Source organism: Hipposideros armiger, unplaced genomic scaffold (assembly GCF_001890085.2).
Source record: "Hipposideros armiger isolate ML-2016 unplaced genomic scaffold, ASM189008v1 scaffold_16, whole genome shotgun sequence".
NCBI lineage: Eukaryota > Metazoa > Chordata > Mammalia > Chiroptera > Hipposideridae > Hipposideros > Hipposideros armiger.
This window is the reverse complement of record NW_017731366.1, coordinates 545,884-565,508: the sequence shown is the minus strand read 5'-3', so window position 1 is coordinate 565,508 and position 19,625 is coordinate 545,884. Positions and strand designations below refer to the sequence as shown.

At 43.2% G+C, this 19,625-nt stretch overlaps 1 protein-coding gene across 3 annotated transcripts in view; it reads left to right on the top strand.

Annotated features, from left to right (window-relative positions):
* The window catches only part of PPM1L (protein phosphatase, Mg2+/Mn2+ dependent 1L), a 290,360-nt gene extending 270,975 nt beyond the window's left edge, over positions 1-19,385 (top strand). For all 3 annotated transcript variants that reach the window (XM_019626870.1, XM_019626877.1, XM_019626883.1), the window contains exons 3-4: positions 10,769-10,930; positions 14,083-19,385. In XM_019626870.1, the coding sequence (XP_019482415.1) occupies positions 10,769-10,930; positions 14,083-14,429 (509 nt within the window). In that variant the 3' untranslated portion in view covers positions 14,430-19,385. The remainder of the gene's footprint in view (positions 1-10,768; positions 10,931-14,082) is intronic.
* Positions 19,386-19,625: the final 240 nt, after the last annotated feature.

Here is a 19,625-nt window from a genome sequence, read left to right as displayed (position 1 = left end):
CAAAGGCCAGGTTTGTTTTTAATTGGAACCATAGGGCTGAGAGTTGATTCTAAGATAAGAGAAAAAGTCAGAGAATGTGTAGTTTTCTGTTATGCACCAGATGAATCAGACTGCGCCTCGCTTTTTCAGCCTTCTCCTCTCTCCTTTCTCCCCTCTGCCTTTTAGTAAAACGTGACCACCCCTTTTAAGAAAGCTCAATTTCAGAAGTTCTTATGATACCCCTCTCCCATAGATGCATAAAGGAGCAGAAACAGTCCTTATAATTTGCTGGGAACCTGAAGAAAAGTGACGTATCTCACTGAAGAATCATCAAATAACATAAAGACATGAAAAAAATATAACCAGTGCTTCTCTGGCCTGTGTAGAAAGAATCAAAGAACCATGAAATTAATTTTATTTACCATGAAAAGATATGAGAGTCCAGGATGTGATTATGTAATTAGAAATTAATTTCAGTAGCATGCTCTCATCTGAACTAAATGTCAGCAATAGTTACGAGAAGTATGTTAATGAGCATCCCAAAAGCTTGTCGCTTCCTTGTACCTAGTGTGCCCAGAGACCACAGCTGAAGACGCCTGTAACAAGAGGACCTGCTGTTGTTTTGTAAGCCCCCGACCCCATGCGTGCGACTCAGTTTAATAGGAAGCAACTCTCTTTAACATGTTCATACGTAACTGAAAAGGAAGGATTAGAAGGGTGCCCACAGGCTACACTCAAGTGTGAAATAAACATAATTATTACAGCAGTTGAAATGTGAAGTTGAAGAATATTTCAGTTTCAATATGGTGTTCAAAAGCATCTCATGACACATCTATAGTTTAACTCTGGTGAAATGTGACAATTAAATGAATGTTCCATTAGATTCTAAAAGCTTGAATTATGAGTGCCCCCCCCCCCCATTAAATAGATTGCTTTTATACTTAGGGTGGCATTCCTCATTTGTGGAAAAGACCTTTCTGGCACTCATATGCTGTTTCTCATTTCTTCTAGTCATTTTATTAATTGCATGTGTTTGCCAAGGAAGAACCCAAGCATACCTAATCTAGAATTAAACTACCTAGCATAGTTTTTAAAATAATAGAATTTGACATCAAGTTGACTGCGTCCCATTTAGCCAGTGTCAGACTCGATGACTGATATTTTCGCCTGTGCAAAAATCTCATGGAAGAAATGACAATTCTAATTTGTAATAGACCGTTTTGTCACACAATGTTGTTCCTGCCACTCTACCCTCCAGAATGTGAGGAGAGGAAGTTGACGCCACAAAAGGAGCCCTTGGGGTGGGGGTGGGGGGCCTTCTGCCCAGCCCAGTCTGGGGACTCACAGAAGCTTCCCTCATATATGGGTGTGTCTGCTCACTGCTTCCTCTCTGTGCCAGCCCACAAACATAGTTGACATCCAGTACTTCCGGTCTTGATGGAAAAGGCCTTACTTAAATGTGTTCTTAGTAGCACTCAGATATGTTGCTGACAATGTTCCAGTCTTCCAGGTCAGGCTTAAGGGCTGCTACCAGTCTCTGTGTGAAGTAGAAACCCTGTACTGTGCTGTTGTGCTGAAATTCCTCGCTGAGTGACCCTGTCCTGTGGGAGCTTTCTTCTTGGGGTGGGTGAGGGCAGAACATGCCCTAGAAGCAGGGTCGCCCTTTTCATCATGCAGGTCTGACTACCCAGCTCTAGGAGGCACCATTTACACTGTGACCGTTGTCGATTTGGGTACATATTATGGCCATTTATGGGGATGGTAGTGAAGTGTCATAAGGAAGAGGCACCTGTTTCTGGTTTGCACAAAAGCATTAAATATGGGCTAGCGACAGCCTGCCTCAAGGTTGAAAGCAACACTCTGGCAACATACTGGGTGAGTTCTGCTTCATCATCAGCTGGGTGACCTTGGGCTGATCCCTGAATCTCAGTTTTATCATTTGTAAAATGGGTATAATAGCACTTCATAGGTTTGGGGGATTAAAGAAATTACATGTGCCAAGGACTGAGCATAGAGCCTAATATATAGTTAGTGGCCAGTGTATGGTAGTTCTCGTAATTTGGCCTGTCCGTGTCTCTGCACCCGTAAATCTCTTTCCAGTCATTTTGCATTCAAGGCTTTCATAGCATAAAATAACTTTCAAACTCATTACTACAAGACTGATTACTGTGGCGCTATTGATTTATGGTATGAATTGTTAATTAGTATTAATTCAGTAGCTTCCTACAGTTAGAGTAATGTGTTGGGTGATTCTCTTAGCACAGCCACACACATTAATTTAACGCTGAAGAGGATCTGCCTCCCAGAGAATTTAGATCAGGGGTGCAACGACTCAGGCAATAGCCAAGAAAAAAGGAATAAAGAAGGAAAGATTAGAGCTTACTCTAGTTTTCCAGACAACAGATTGTCCCTGACAGGTCTGTCTCTGCCATGACATTAATTGTTACAAGCAAGACTGGTGAACAAACTCTAAGCAGGTCAAACTTTGGCAGACTTACAGCTTCTGTGGACAGGGATGGGGCTGGAGAGTCTTGTCTCTAAGCTGCCTGGCTTGAAACAGTGTGGATTGTGGGAAGTGGGGCTGGAAGCACCTACTGACGGTGATCTTATCATTCCTGTGATACGTTCATAGATGTCTGGCTTTGCCTGCTCTTTTCCAATAGGCTGCCCACCAATGTCATTTCTGTCAGTTACCTGATGTCATCTAGGCTCTGAAGTTGTGTTATTGAACTAACATTCATTGTTAAACCTTTACAAGATAAACCTATTTCTCCTCATCCTATAAGTGTGTTGATTGTCCTATGCTGTATATAATGAATGGCCTTTAGGTTGTTGTAACGCCTTCACTGAAATCCATTCCCTCTCTCACTCTCGCTCTCATTCTCTCCCCCCACCGCCAACCCTCACGATCTTTGTGTGTCCCCTTCTCCACTTTCCTTTCCTTCCCTGCACCCCACCCCCAATTTCTTCCTCTCTTTCCTAAAGAAAAAAAGTGGCAGTTTGCCTTATTCTCTCACAAAAGACTGTATGTCACAGAGGAGAGTCACTATAGCTGAGGGCTGTGGCATTGTATAGGAGAGTGTCCACGTGCGTTAGGAAGCAGGCTCCTCAGGCATGGCAGCTCCACCCCGCTTTCTCCACTCTGCCCAGCCTCCAACCCGCACCCTAAGAAAAAGTGAAACTGCAGTGTCGCTCACATAAGAAAATGTTGCAGTAAGGTGAACTATCATAAAATAAGAATTTTCATGACTCCAATTTTTAAATCGTATCTGTGTGCATACGGAAAGGGGGCAGGGAGTGCAAGGGACAGAGGGTAGTGTGTTTTGATTGGTTCCCAGGGCAGGGGGTTCTGCTCTGAGTGGAAATTGTAGATGGCACTGCTCAGAGATGAGCTGAGGCTGTGCAGGGGGAGCCTAAAGGCAGCTGAGGCTCACCTGTCTGTCACCAAGTCATTGATGGATAGTCACTGTTAGTCAAATCTGAACTTGAACTATCTAGCAACAGTGCTGCTGCCATCATGGTCACTGCTAGTGCTCTAGGCCTTTTTTCTACCTGTACCATCCTACATTCTGTACCAAGATTATCAGTTCTGTTTTTTATATTTTGTATTTTGTATGCTCTGCTTTACATAGTTGATATACTCCAAAAATATTGTGAATAAATTGTAGTTTTAAATAACATATTGAATGCACTTTAATACAGAAAGGTATAAAGAAGAAAACAAAATAGTCTAAATTTGTATCACTTAGATAATCCTGTTAATATTTTTTTAAAAAATAAGAGAGTATATTTCCATGGTTAGAGTATATATATTAACATAAAACAAAGGTTTGAATTGTATGAATACTACAATTAGTGCAACTTGTAAATTGAAAAGCACCACCACCCCAATCCTTAGCATCCCATCCCTGCGTTAGGAGTCTGTACCATGTACAAAACACTATCATAAGAATATAGCAGTGAGTATTATAAAGAGCACTTTGTAATAAAAATAGTTAAAAAAAAAAAAGAAAAAAAGAGCATAGCAATGAATAAGGCATCACCCTGGCCCTAAGCAAGAGGCTGTTAATCTAATGGGTCAAAGAGTTATTTGACCTACTGTTGACCTTTGTTTAGCTAGCATTGTTCTTTAAAATAAAAGTGGCCAACATTTGAAAATCAGGAGAGTTCACATAAATGGTTTCCTTTAAAATATCTAAAGAACTAGCTCTTTATAATGGGTCTCCATTCCCGTGTGGCAACTATTATCATTGCTAAGGAATTGCTGCTCCTTGGTATGTGGTCTCCAGTTTGCCAGAAGCCCACCATTTCCTCCTGTACACCCAACACTGGAACCTGACATCCACTATAACTTTCTCAGAGTAGAAAAATATTTCCAGAACCCATGTTTCTATCAGAAGTATGGGGGAGGCGGGTATAGCTACTCTAAGAGGGCCGGGGATTTTTCTTATGCCTACCCTACTTTCCAAAAGGCATCGGAGGTTACAATTCGAATTCAAGACTAGCCAACTATTCAAACTGAGAAGGGCCTGGAGGTCCATTAATCTGAACAGCCTGTTATTCAGTTCAGAGAGGTTCAGATGCCTTCTGACTGATCATTATTGAGAAGTTTAAACGGACCAGCTTTATGTTACTACAGAGTCACAATTGTATTAAAGCAATTCATATCACCGTGATCAATTTTTTTCCTGATTTACGAACCTTTCTGTGACATGCAACAGTGTATACTGTAAAAGGAGTTGAGTGGATGGGAACAATTTAAAACAGAGAAATGTAGAAACTAGTCAAAGAAATCATTCCTCCTGGGGGTAGAGGGGAAACAGCTTAGAGCAGAAAGAAGTGCTGGTTATTAAAGGTGTGGCCTAGTGGAGTCAGACAGGCCAGGTTTGTGACCTGGGCAGGTGGTTATCCTATCTGAGACCTAGTTTCCCCATCTGTAAAATGGGAATAGTTAGGCCTATCTCATAGGGTAGTGCAGATTAAGTTATATAAAGTAAATAAAGTGTTTGTTTAGCATTATAATAAAATCTTAAGCAGTAGGGTCTGTCGTGTTATTATTACTGGAGTAGTGACTCTGGATTCCCAGGTGTTTTAGTCATTTAGTCATTCAGTACATATGCAGTGAGTGATGCAGCCATGGTTACTACACTTGAAATCTCTGAGTCCTGTTGGGAGCCATCTCAGAGTACTGAGACTTTAGGCTGACTGCAGGAAGAGACTGACAGGTGGCTAAAGACCCCCAAGTTCTGTGTGCTGAGAAAAAGACTGCAAAACTGCTTGTTAGCTGAACAGCAAAAAAGGGAACTGCTAAAACAAGTAACCCAACAACGCCTAGCTCACCTCCTGTGCTCCTGAAGAAGCAGGGGTTCCTAAACCACAACCACCAGACCCTCAGATGTGACTGTCTATGGACTTAGGAACTTTTGGGACTTTTCCATCATGGACTTGCTGACAGTTGCTATTTGCCTTAAATTTCACTTTACTTAAAATGTATTAGTCTATGCTATGTAATCATGTAACTTGTTGCAAAGAGATTATCTCACCTCCAAACCCCTAAATCAGGAACATTGGTTCCTCATTCCCCAAAAACCCCCTACCAAAACCCCTATGCTTAGGTAAGATTTATTCCTGGTAAAAGAGGAACTTGCTTCCTATATAAGCAATATGCCTTTTAATAAAGTTTGTCATTGGCTGCCATCAGCAGTCAGTGAACCTCCTAATCCCAACTTTGGTGTCTATGCCATTCTTTCTTTTCTCATTTCCTCGCGCCGATCAATCCTGCTCAGGGACCGTTTGATGGGTTCCTGGCCTGATCATCCAGGGGCCCCGGCTGTTGAGCTGGCTCTCGTCAGAGTCCAGTTTTTCCTCATCTGCTCATAGGGAAGAATTATGCCTGCTTCTCTCCTGCACTAAGGTGGTAGGAAATCAACCGCAAGTGCGTCTGGGAGCCTCTAGTGGCATTTACAGTGCTGAACAAATGGTTATTACTACTTGGTTATTAATTAAGCTGAGTTTTTAAAGTATTTATAACTAGCATTTCAAAAGATGCCTGAGACACCCTAAGTTACTTAACCTTCATTAAGATTTACATTTTTCTCAAGCTCAACTCATCAGATGATTTAAAGGCCTAATATTTTCCAACCAGATTATTTGCATTAGTCCATAATAGATTTCTTTGTGTACCTTTACTCTGCCTGACTCCCAGAAATTAAATCAGAGGAGAGGATGCGAGTTTAGAAGAATACACTGATGAATAATTTGCATCTGTGTGTTTTCCCTAAGGAAAACAAGCATAGGACAACACACACAAATGTGCCGGTTTGGCTGAAGTACAAACTGAGGTCCGAAGCAGACACAGGTTGCCCATGTAATGACCACCGTGATGCACCGTTGTGGCTTCACAAGGAGCAACGGCTTTGGACGCTGCGGGGAGGGTGGGAGCCCCGCCTGCGCGTGTTTCCTTTGCGTTGGACCAGGAGCCTGGACAGGCCTAGGCTGCACGTTCTCTCCTCACTGGCCGTGTGCCTGTGAGCATGTGTTACACAGGTATAGGAGGGTCGTCATGTTTTGATCAGTGTGTAAAATGTATTTTTGCTGGAGCTGAGTCCCCACTGTGGTATAGTAATATCTGGAAGATGCTGTATAGTGTGGTACTAACCTGGGTTGACATGCTCAGAGCAAGACAGCTGGAGCTTAGCGTAGTGTCCAATCAGGACCAAAGAGACAGTGTGTGACTGTTTAGTCCTTCATCTATTAATTCATTTATTCAGCAAATATAGAATGCCTGTGATGTTCTAGACGTTGCATGATAGTAGGGGAGATAAGCAGACAATATCCCTACCCTTGTGAAGTTTATGTTGTGCAAGGCAAGAGTGACATTAAATATGCTGTTTAAATGAACAAACAGGATATCTACATAATTGTGTGTTGAGAGGGCAATAAAAGCAATAAAGAGGAGATAAGGTCTCTCAGTCAAAGAGGTCACTCTGAAGATGTCGCATTTGAACTAAGACATCACCATATGCATTAGTCAGGCAATGTCAAGGACAGAAATGTACCAGGTGGAGGGAACAGCAAGTACAAAGGCCCACAGACTACAAACGGCTTGGCGTATTTGAACAACAGAAGGGAGGCCCTGAGCAAGAGGGAGAATGGTATGACTTGACTTTGGGCAGTTTAGATGGGGACTGGATCACATAGGACTTAGTCAGCATTGTTTCTCACCCGGCTGCTGACGTAGCCTGTGGCTGAAATGACAGTGGCTTGGACTGGAGTCAACACAATGAGAACAAGATAACTGAAGGGGTTTAAGTTGTATTTTAGAAGTAAGAGTGACAGAATTTAATGATAGCTTGACTATCAGGTATGAGGAAAAGATAAAAACCAAGGATGACTCAGAGCTTGAGCAACTGATTGGGTTGTGGTGCCATTTTCTGATGCTTAAAAATTACGTAACTTGCCAGAGTTCACTCATCGAGGACATTGAAGTCTAGTCTGTGTGAATTCACTTTTTTAACTTTTTTTTCTGTCTGTGACATGAAGTTATTAGGTTAAATAAATTTCCAAGATATCTTCCAGATTGGCAATTAAGTTCCCATCTAAGTTAAATTGTCCATATAGAAATATCCTGAGGTTCAGAATTAAGTAATATTGTTAGATCCTAGTATTTTTTGATCAATAGTACTATGATGGAGTAAGTCTTTTGTCTCAAAACTAGTCGCCAGAATCTTGGGAGTGTTTTTTTCTGATGCGTACAAAAGAAAAAGCAATTCTGTCCATTTTTTCATGGGCACAGTATTTTCCTGGAGTTTCTCAGCAACAAGATAGTTGGTTCTGTGAAGTAAAATTAGATTGTAAACCATCTCTTCTAATCCCAAGCTAAGACTGCAGAGCCCAAACAATAACTTGCTTATAGTAAAGCACCCTGGTTTGCTTTATAACATGCTTGGGCCTCCAGCCAGTATGTAGGCAGGTTTCTATAGAAGAAAATGATGACATGCCTGCAACTCTAATTCTACCATCTTGGGCTCACCCATTTGGGCCAGGTCTAAGATTCTCTTGTTAACATAGTCAGTCCCACTTTCTTAAAGCAGTACAGTCCTGGAATCCAAGTCATGAAGTAGATCTTATTTACCTAGAAAAACAATGGGATTGTGTTCTTGACGAAGGAATTGGCAGGCCTCAAATCTCAAGTATATCCAATACACGAGTAGAGCAAAATGGCCACACTCTAAATCTCTCATCAGTAAGCCTGTTATTAGACAATAAGCCCCTGAATTGGTTAGCATACTTCAAGGAACAAAAAAATCCAACTTATGAAGCCTGAAGCAGCAAAGGCCTTTACTGTCTCACAGAACAAGAATAGGGCTGGTCCAGGCTGGCTCAGCAGTTCTGCGCTGTCTTGGGGACTCGGACTCTTTCCCCCTCTGTCTCCTCCTTGGCACAGTGCCTTGACCCTGAAGCACAGCCCCTCATAACTGTAAGATGACGGCTGCCACAGTTCTGGGACATACATGAGCCAGCACCTGGCCAAGGAAGTGTGACATTTTCTGCATCGTGTCTCTTTTAGGGAGAAAGAAAGCCCTTCCCAGAAGCCCCAAGCAGACATCCCCTAAGTCCTTGTCCATGGAGCACCCAGTTCCCCCCATCTGGACCCCAGGACATTACTTAGGGTCCTTTATTTCCTTGATTCTCTGTGACCTACCCATTCTGGTTTTAAATAACCTGTCCCCTACCCTCTATCCCTGTGTTTACTACATTAATTCAGATCCTCATTAACTCTACCTGTTCTCCCTGCTTCCGGTTTATCTTCTGCAATGCCACTGAAATGATCTTTAAAACACAAATCTTACCATGTCACTATCCTTCTTAAAACCCTTCGGTGGTTCTTATTAACATTTACGAGTAAATTTCCATTTTTTTCCAGCTATAAGAATGACCTCTCCCCCTTTTAAAAAAAATATCCTACATGGTAGCTCAACGCAGCTAACGATGGTTGGAGAGCTGCTATGGCTGAAATGGGGCTGAGGAAGGGGCTCATAGCTCATCCAGGTGGATCCCTCTGCTTCCCTTACATGGAGACCCCAAAGCCTTTGCCTGGATCCTCTAGTGCAGGCGAATGGCAACACCTATGAGCAGTTGATACAGACTTCAGGAGTGTCAGCCAGGCTGGCAGCACAGCCTTAGGTGGTGGTGGAAGCGAAGGTCAGAACACAACTCTCTCAAGGTGTGCAGTGAAAAGGGAAGAGGGCCTGATAGAGACGGCTCCAGGAGTTATACTGACATAATGCCCCCAGGTCATGTGACATTCAGTAACATAACGTTTCTATTTCACCTTTCAAGCTCTAAGAACTTATAGGAGGAGAATTTATGTTCTGGTTGCATTACACAAGCTTATCCAATCAGATGCTTGAGGACAAAGTGGGATGGTTGAAGACCAAAATGCAACTAATGTCAAAAACTGAGACTATTTGTAATTGTGCAACATGTTCTTTGTTACATTTTCATTCTTACACCTTTTCTTAAGGTAAAAGATTTATGATTTGGTTTTATAATCCCTAAGATGAGTCTTTTTTCCTTTCACAAGGCTTTACATACCACAAATCCCGAGTTAACTGACATTTCTTGGCGTTTCCATATCCGATCAAGGCAGTTTTGGGTTAAACAGGCTTAAGTATGGAATTTCACATAGAACTATAAAAACTGGATATGCTAATTATTCTCCCTGCTCTTGATATCAACCTGTATTTATTCTTTATGTCTATATAAGAATTCAGTCTTTTTGTTGTTCTATGAAGACTAAAGAGCTGTTTAGACGCAGGTTTCATTCTGTTATGGAATACGACCTTCTTAATGAGAAGGTTAAATGTTAATGAAGACTAATTGATGAATAATTTTAACAAGGAAAGCCATTATCAGTTTGAAGCAAGAGTGTAAAGGGTTGTGCCTTCGGCAGGTGTTTGACACTTGGCGACATGGTCAGAAAGGAGGGAGGAGAAAGAAAAGCTGGACAGAGGGCTCCAGGCTGGTAATGAGGGCAGCCTCCAGCCAGACCGACCGTCCAACTCTATCTGCTTTAATCCATCCTCATGCCAAGAAGGGTTTGAGGAGAACGAGTCCTTTTGTGTTACTTCCCAGGCAAACAGGCCTACAGTGTCACTTCCAGTCTGACTCTGACTACCTCCTGTTTACCGAAGCCTGGTTTCTGTCATGACAGCAGGTTCCTCTGCTTCTGTCTTTATGGCCTCCCCCATCACACCCTGCAGCCAAGCTGTTTCTGACTTCCAGTCTTTGCAGTCAGACTGTATAGGAAAGTTGGTCCAGGCGGCTCCCTTATGGCTCTAGGTGGCTCCAGATGGCTCCATGGGACCTGGCTGCTGACATCTGTCATTTACTGGCTATTCCAGGCCCTCCCGCCAAGAAGCCCACCCTACCCCCATCCTCCCCACTTTTAACTGGGACTTCACAGAAACTCAGCACCAATGAGAAGCAGAAAATATGGATCAATTGTCTGAGCTTCAAACGATTTCGATTCTCTCCTAATCCTTTTAAATGTGATATGTGTTTAAATTAAGAGTAGCAGAAACAAAAATTATTTGGGAAAATGATAATGTTATCCTAGCCTATTTCAGTGACATTCTAACAAGGTTAAGAAAATTGACTGTCAGATTTGATCAGTGTTGTTGATGTGAGCAGCCCTCATTCCTGGCATGGCTGAAGTGAAAGTCTCACCCAGCAGGAGCAGTTTTAATGACTGAAGAATGCATTGCCTCTCTCTTCTGTGTTTCAGGTACCACGTGTTTGATTGCTCTACTATCAGATAAAGACCTCACCGTGGCCAACGTGGGTGACTCACGTGGGGTCCTATGTGACAAGGACGGGAACGCCATTCCTTTATCTCATGATCACAAGCCTTACCAACTGAAGGAAAGAAAGAGGATAAAGAGAGCTGGTGAGCTTGTGACCGCCTCTGAGCGCTGTCTGCAGTCTCCTTTGGTGGACGAGGAGGCCGCTGGGGAATAAGATGTTCAGTCACTTGATTAGTAGATCAACACGGAGGCTGCTGCTGAGGTAGCTGAGACTGGACTTTGTGCCATTTCCTATCAAATAAACAGCCACTGAACTTGCCCTTAGTGGCCAAGGACTCCAAAAGGGCCAAAAAAGCCCTTTACTAGTTTTAAGGCTAATGAGATCTTTGGGCCCCTGCTTGATATACCTCGCTTCCCTCCAGCCATTCCCCAAAGGAACCATGTTTCTGATTCCTCTGTGTTTCTGCAAAGTGTTGTCCTCACTGTCTAGTGGATAACAATCCCTTATCCTGTAAAACCTGGCTTAAGGGTGTCCGTTTGGAAGCCTTCCTGTCTCACTGTGCCACAGGCTCCCCCAGTCTGGGTTAAGTACCCCTTCGGCCTTTCCCCAGCATCCTATGTGGACCTCTTGTGTCTCCCCTCACAATGTATGGACATCCCTGGCTCTCTTATCTGTCTTGCCTTCCCAACTGTGAGCTCTTTGAGGCAGGAATTTGGTCTGTTCATTTCTAGACTCCCAGCACCTAGCTCAATGCCTAGTATAAGTAAATATTTGGTGTATGTGGTGGTGGGGTGGGGGGGAGTCCCTTTTTGTTTCATATTTTTTAACAGCTTGGGGCTGGGAATATAAACTTACATTCTGGAGTTGGAATGGGAGTGGGGAATGTAGTAGACAGACAGACAGACATTAACAAAGAAGTAAAACATCTAGTATATTACAAGGTGATAGCTGCTATGGAGAGACAAAAAGCAAGTAAGGGAATGGGGAGTGTTAGGGGTGGTCAACGAAGACCTCACTGAAGTGTCCCTGGGACAAAGCGTTGAAGGAAGATTATCAGCTGATGGTTGCATTGTTATAATTTGATTTGGGGGAGATTCTCTTATATCTGTGGAAGTGAGCAGCCCTTCCCTTCCCTCTCCAGACTGACAATGGCAGCATGGAGGCTCTGTATGACCTTCCAGGCAGCTGGCCCAGCTGCCGGAGGGTAGTTTATATGCCCTGGGTCTCTGACCAGGATGGGCCCCTGCTGCCTGTGGCAATCTGCAGGTTGACCCTCAGTCTCTACAGGTCAGCGTCTGCCCAGAACCTAATCAACATCTGAGTTTACACAGTAGGAAGCTGTACTGTTGAGTTCAAAAGTGTTGAATTTTATTACACCTTCCTGCTTCAGTGACTGCTTCAGATGCAGAATAATTTTTAATGAAAGCTTTGGTCAGGATTTCTGTTAATGGGATGGACCAAACAATGTTTCAGGAGCATCTATCAAGCTCCGATGAACTGCAGACAGTGTGAGCGTAATACTCTGGCTTCCTTACTTACAAAGATACCATCTCCTCAGAAGTCTGCTGTGACCCTGAACTTAAGATACAGTTAGCCTACTCTTGTGTAAGCACAGGCAAGGAAGGGTGTGTGTACGATACTCCTGGACATGTTATCTTAGCACCTAGTGCTCTCTTCTGAAACATCACTCCATTTTATCCTCCTTCCTGTTTTGTGCCATACACACCACCCGTGCAGGCAAATTCGCACACCATGTCAGAGGAACTTAACCCAGCCTGCTGTGTCCCGGGGCTTAAGGGACGATGATCGGTTGATTATGTGTATTTTCTCTGACCTCAGCCTTCCTTTTGGGACATCTATGCCCCGTCCTGCTTTGTGTGGCAGTTTGCTGCACCCAGTCTGGGCCAAATACATGTTGGTCTTTCTGTCTCCATTCCTGAGACGTTTCCAACAACAACAGTAATACCAGCTGCCATCTGTCGTGTGCTCCTTCTTTACTGGGAGCCGGGCCTAGCGATTTACACACACTTTCTCTTCCCCGACCTTATGAGGTTGATAATGTTATCCTCGTTTTACAACCAAGAAACTGGAGCCCCCGAGAAGCTGTGTGCCCAAGGACACATCGCTAGTGAGAGGCCAGAATTGAGACCCAGGACTGCGTGGCCCCAGACCCCGTGCTCTTACCCATCCTGCCACACTTCCTGGAACGTTCTCATACATCCCTGCCCACAGAAGTCCTACCCATCCTCACAGCCCACCTTTAATGCTCACTCCTCCCTGGTCATCACAACCGGAAATCACCCGTCCCTCCCCCATCAGTCTATAGCATTTAGCGGGTACTAGGCTGTCCCTGGAAGAATACTTTTTTGTGTTTGCAGCTGTTAATACATGTGGCTTTTCATTCCTGCCAGACTGTCCACTTCTTTAGTGAAAAGTCTGGACCTAGTATAACGTTATAGCCTGCAAGTCACCTTGCATGGAGTATATATTTAATAACTATCTGACAAGCAATATATGAATGAACACATATCTAACTACCTTAAAAAAATAGATACCATTGAGTGCATATTATATTCAGACACTGTGCTAAGTGATTTATATGAAATAACTCCTTTTCAACAACAACTCAGTGGAATAGGTACTCTTATTGTCCCCATTCTGCAGCCAAGGAAACTGGGGATCAGAGAGATAGAGTTTCTCATGCAAAGTCACACATAGCTAGAAGTAATAGAAGTAGGAATCACATCCAAGCAGTCTGACCCGAGACCCCGAGCCTTGAAGTACTGGCTCAAATATATAGTTCTTTAATCCTGATCCTGTTTGGGGTGCTGTTTTGAGATCTGCATAGGCCACCCAAGGGCAGCCTTGAGCTAAATGATGGATCTCAGAGCTTGTCTCTGGGCCCCAGCATGCCACCTGCCTTGCAGCACTCTTTTGCTGCTCTCCTTGAATCCCCACACTAGTGCTCCCCACTGTCAATCACTGAGCTGTCAAGGTATTGTCAAGTTAAAACCGATGTCCTCATCCATACATATGTCCTACCCTGAATATTTGTATTGATATTGTCTTGAAGTCTTTTACGACACCAGGCATGAGGGCATGAGGATCTACTGGTAGAATATCAAACCTCAATGCAGCAGGAGTGCTGTTCCTTACTGGCAGTCCCAGGGTAGGGTGACAGGAGCACATGAAATATGTCACATGTAATAGGTTGGCCTTTTGTACGCATGCCCAGGCTGTACCAGGTGTGCAAGATACCAGTTGGTTGAGCTAATGGGCTCATTCTCTTTCCAGGTGGTTTCATCAGTTTCAATGGCTCCTGGAGGGTCCAGGGAATCCTGGCCATGTCTCGATCCCTGGGGGATTATCCGCTGAAAAATCTCAACGTGGTCATCCCAGACCCAGATATCCTGACCTTTGACCTGGACAAGCTCCAGCCCGAGTTCATGATCTTGGCATCAGATGGCCTCTGGGATGCTTTCAGCAATGAAGAAGCCGTTCGATTCATCAAGGAGCGCTTGGATGAACCTCACTTTGGGGCCAAGAGCATAGTTTTACAGTCATTTTACAGAGGCTGCCCTGACAATATAACAGTCATGGTGGTGAAGTTCAGGAATAGCAGCAAAACAGAAGAGCAGTGAGCCCTTCGGGGTCTTAGCTGCCTTAGACTAAAGGACTTTCAACACATTGGTCTCTTTTAAGGTAGTGAAACGTGTGGAAGTTAAGTTAGGGTCATCCATCCCAGATATGGGATCCTCTCCCTGGTGGTCTTAGGTCTGCAGTGATGATGGAGAGAGGGCACTCTTGGTCGAAACAGTTGGGAGGCTGGAAAAAGCTTTCTTCATGTTTCCCAACTCTTTCGTCCAGTGTTCAAAATCTATAAATATGTAGTTGTAGATTCACATGTATGAAGTCGAATGGCATATGCGCCATCTATTCTCCCTTTTAAGATTCTTTTCTAGGCCCCCTCCCAGGGTCCTTCAGGCATCAGGCTCTGTGTGCTCTATTTGGAGCAGTGACCAGGACAGGCCTCCCCGAGCTGCAGGAGACAGGCCGTGGCATCCCCTGTTAATCAGGGCCCATGCGACAGGGCCCTTTGCTGAGGGCACAGCTGTCCTGAGAAGGCTCTGTCCTCCTAAGCCCAGGTTTTCTCCTTAGCAGCAGCCCAGAAACAGATTGGGAATGATCTGTTATTCCGAGGCTGCTCCTGGAGACTGAGGGAGCCCGGAGGATGACAGCCGCCTGCGCCGCGGAAACAACCGTTTTCTCTCGCTCCTTTATTAGCGCAATAGACTTTGTGTGTCACCTGACTAGTCTTTGTGTGTTTATCCTAATCGTGCATGACCTTAACCTTTTGCTTACACCTTACCTTATGTAATAGGCAGCTGTTAAACATCACTACCAGACACGATTTTTTGTCTTTCATTTCCAAGGAACCTGTTAGCGGAAGTGAAAAAAGCAAATCACAATATTGTAATTCCTTCCATCTTTAAGGGTAGATAGAGGAAAATAATGACTGAATAAGTCACAGTGTCCCTTGGGAAGGCTGTTGTTTGCATTGGGAGAGAAAGCTGGTGAGGTTACCACCCTGCACTGAGCTTCAGCTGTGTGTGTGTGTGTGTGTGTGTGTGTGTGTGTGTGTGTCCTCTCCTACCCTAGTAGCTTTCAAGTGTTTTTCAAGCAGTGTTCTGAGAAGCGGCATCCTAAAACTGCATGTGTGTTCCTTGAAGCTGAGGACAGAGATCCCAGCCACATTTTGAAACTTGGCGGTAAACTGCTGGGATGTGCATGACCTCCCAATGGAAAAGCAGCAGCCTTTAACATCTGGCTGCAAATCACCATCCACAGCGGGTAGCTTTCCCCCAGCAAACCATTCAGGGGCAACCGAGCAGGTTGATTGGAAATTCCGGCTCACACCTGCATTGTTAAGCGGCTCAGAGCTCTTTGGGGGCCAGGCTTGCTGCTGTCCATTTCCTATCGCCAGAGTCATGTTTCCAGTCTCATATTTTGTAAGTTAATTGACAGAAACTGCTAGGTCATCCTGTTTGCCTGACTAAAGTGGCTCAAACAGCCAAGCAAGATTTTCGTCATGTTCCTGGTCCTCTGTGTCTGAAATGCAGGGTGTCCGCCTAGTTATGCTTTTTCTGAGTGGGCATTTGTCGTTACAGCTTCTCAAAAGCCACATTCATCGGCCACCCCCTGCCTTTCTTCAGCTTGGAGCTTCGCTGAAGCAGGTTCTAGGAGAGAACTGGGACGCTGAAAAGCTTTCCCTCTGGCTACCAAGTACTGCAGTCTCCTTCAGTTCCTTGGAGCACTGAACCTTTCTTTGACCGCAATGAGTTAATAATGATGTCCCAAGGGTTTGCTTATGTTTGTAAACTGTAACATAAAATTTCCAACATTAGAATTAGAACCTTGGTTATTTATCTTTTTTAGCTATGGAATGTTCTAGTACAAAATATCTACCACCATTTTAGACTGAGGTGTTTGTCGGTTGAGAGGCACTGAACATTTGGATTGTATGTATTTGGGGTGGGGTCGGGAGGGGAATGTGGGAAGCCTGCTGGCTGTGGTCAGTGATGGGACAGTCAGGCCAGGTGGCCTGAGTTTGCATGGAGATTTAGGACCTTCTGTCTTGAGAGTTCCCAAAGCCCCCCCATCTAACTGAAGTTCAGGAAGAAGCGATTTCAGCATTTTACGGCACACAGACAATTTTTTTTTCTTTTTAACTTAACCCCAAAATTCACAATAACAAGGAAAAGACATTTTAAAATTCCATGATTCTTGTTTTTGTCTAAAATGAAAATAAGTAATGTTTAGCTAAAGATGAAAAAGAAAATACTGAATTAGTAAATTAGTGTTTATTTGCCCTACAAAATAATAGACAGTGCTGAGTGTAGGATTGCATGACTTTCTCTCTAATTGAGGTTTGTTCACAAGACATCTTCTAAATTTTGCTGTGGAGAATTTATTCCTTTCTGACTTTAACCAAGTAATGTGTGTACGTCCTCTTCCCTTTCTGCCTCTTTTCCTCCCACCTTGGCTTGTAGATTTTTAAAAGATAGACGTTCTAGGCAAAATAGTAGCAGTTTGATTAATACCTGAGTCTAAAATTCGAGTACTTGGCCCTTTCCCCTGCCCTGGATCTCTCGCCCTGACCCTCCTGCAGCTGTTGGGGGTCTGTAGACATCACCCCCGGATGCCCGGTGGATCCCAGCTGCTCCCGTGTTTTCCAGAAACAGGGCAAGTTGAATCTAGCTATTAGGAAAATGGATTGAAGAAGTCTGCATGTGAAGCTTCCTGAAACAGCACTGCCAAAGCTTTGGACTTGTCACCCGAGGCTGCCCAGACCTCCTAGCCCGAGTTCGTGTTGCCAATAGCCCCCATGGTGCCAAATTTGGGATGTTTTTACAGACTTTTAGAAACAAAGCAGGGAACGAATGACCCGTGTCTGAGCCTGCAGTGAGATGCCACACCCAGGGCCCGCCCGGTTAGTGCACGACTGCTGCTGCTGCTGCGCTGGTAATCTGCACGCTTCCAAGGGGGTGGGACTGTGGGGTGGGGGGAAGGCAGGGACTTTTTTTTATAATTCATTGTATTTGTAATTCTCTAATCAAAGAAATAAACAATACCTACATAGAAAATTCCAGAGCTAGCTCCCAAGACCTGCGTTTATTTTCTGTGACCAGTTAGCCCAAGGCACTTAACTCTGAAGTGGCTGGTCCAATACGCATATGTACACATCACTGGCCACCAGTGGCTACAGTCTATTCCTGCCTTAGATAGAAGGTATTGGCTTCTTGAGTCTTGTCTATATAATAAGCGTATTACAGAGAGTTTCATAGTGTGAAGGAGCATATGCAACCTGGATCATTAAAACAGGCCTGATTTTATACAACTCTAATGATTTCAACCCAGGTACATTTTCTGCAAATGGGATTGTGTGAGAGTGGTGACATTATCGTTTCAATCCTATCTGAAGCCATTCTAGGAAATTGAATACACTATTGAATTGGATCACTGGGATATCTGACAACATATGAGGGATTCACAAAGTCAGTGCTCACTCCTTTCTTTGCCAGGTGTACCTCGATTTTTCTCATTTTTTCCCTTGAGTTGTTGCCAGATCAAACTCTTTTGGAACAGTGTCAATACAGAAGGTTTAGAAAGGGTAACAATTCATTGTACATTTGAAAATATAGGAAATACATACTCTAGATATTATTTCCAATGATTTCAGAAAAGTATTTCCTCGTTTTGACCCATCATGAGACTGATCTCCCCTTAATGTTACCCCCAATTGCCTTAGCTCGTCACACCAGCACTCCTGACCCAGAAATGACACGACTGTTACCATGCTGGGGTCTATTTAACTGTCTCTAGATTTAGTTGCTGAGATCTAGACTTTTGAGCTAGTTAGCTGCACACTACAGGAGGAATCGAATCCCAGTGTTCCCCAAAGTCTGCTTTACAGAACACAAGATCCAAAGATACTCTTCCAAATACAGGGTTTCAGGGTCAAATGACTTTGGAAAACATACTATCTTTGAAAGGTGGTATGTATAAGCCCATTGAAGGTTCCAATTTAAATGTCCTGCAGAGGAGAAGAAACACATCACAGATGAATTGCAGTTAACTGAGTGTTTTGCAGATGAATTGGACCACAGAAACTTTTTTGAGTGACACCTAGTAACATTCCAAAGAGCATGTGTTCCACAGAATCCACTTTGGGAAATTCTGGTATGTGGAAATATTACTGTTTTTCTCATTTACTATGACTCTTTGTCATAGCAGTACAATCTTGCAGTTTAGAAGCACTAGTCCATTCAAGGAAGAAGCTGACCTGATAATGAAAGCAGTGTTAAGAAATAGTATGATTTAATATGACCATCAACAGCCTTGCATTGATAGCAGAAGCCTGACTACCCTACATGAAGCTCTAACCACTGTTTCCCTTATTTTATGTGAATAATAAGCAAGAGCGTTACCATAACTAGGGATTTCTCAAATTCATATCAAGAGCTTTCAGTTGCTTCTTTGAATTTATCTTGGCATTCCAGATTGAATCAAAATAAATATTTTTACATTTCATCACTATGTGAGAGTAAAAAATTTTTTAAAAATTAAAAATAATAGAAAATGGGGGGAAGTTATATTTCGTTTTAAAATTTTTAACTAGATTTTAAAATTCATGTATCCATTGTATAACACAAATGTAAACTATTAACACTTATTTACTCCCTTTCCTGTGTGTTTTTGTTTTTCTGGATTGAATGAAATAATTTAAAATCAATCAAAGCTCATTTCTTCTAAAACCCATCCCTTGCCATCACACCTTTCACATTGTGTATGTAGAATGAAGTTTGGCACGTTATCTCTTGTCTAAAATGTCAGGCTTGACTCTAGTTAAATAGTCATCACTCCCAGCTTGGGCAGTGGGTTTAGGAAACTGAGAGATAATCCCCAAATAATGAATGAGACGAATCTAGTTGAAAACATGGTACAAAGTGATTTTGGGTGAAGTCATTTTCTTAAAATTACATCCAATGTTTAGGAATACACCCACCCTCTGGATGTTATCCCAAATAGTAAAAAACGGAAAGTAAAATCACTTAGACTAGGTGGCAGATTACAAAGGGCAAGTGACAGTTGACACCATAATGCTTCCATTAGATATGTGCTTCTAAACATGTTTTCTAATAAGTAAATTTTTGCTAATTCTTAATAATGTTGATGCTTTGTTCATTTTTTATTTTTACCATTGTTAAGGGGCAAACTGTTTAACCAAGGGTTGGTTATGATAATTTTTATGTGTTTAGTGATAACCACACCATCAT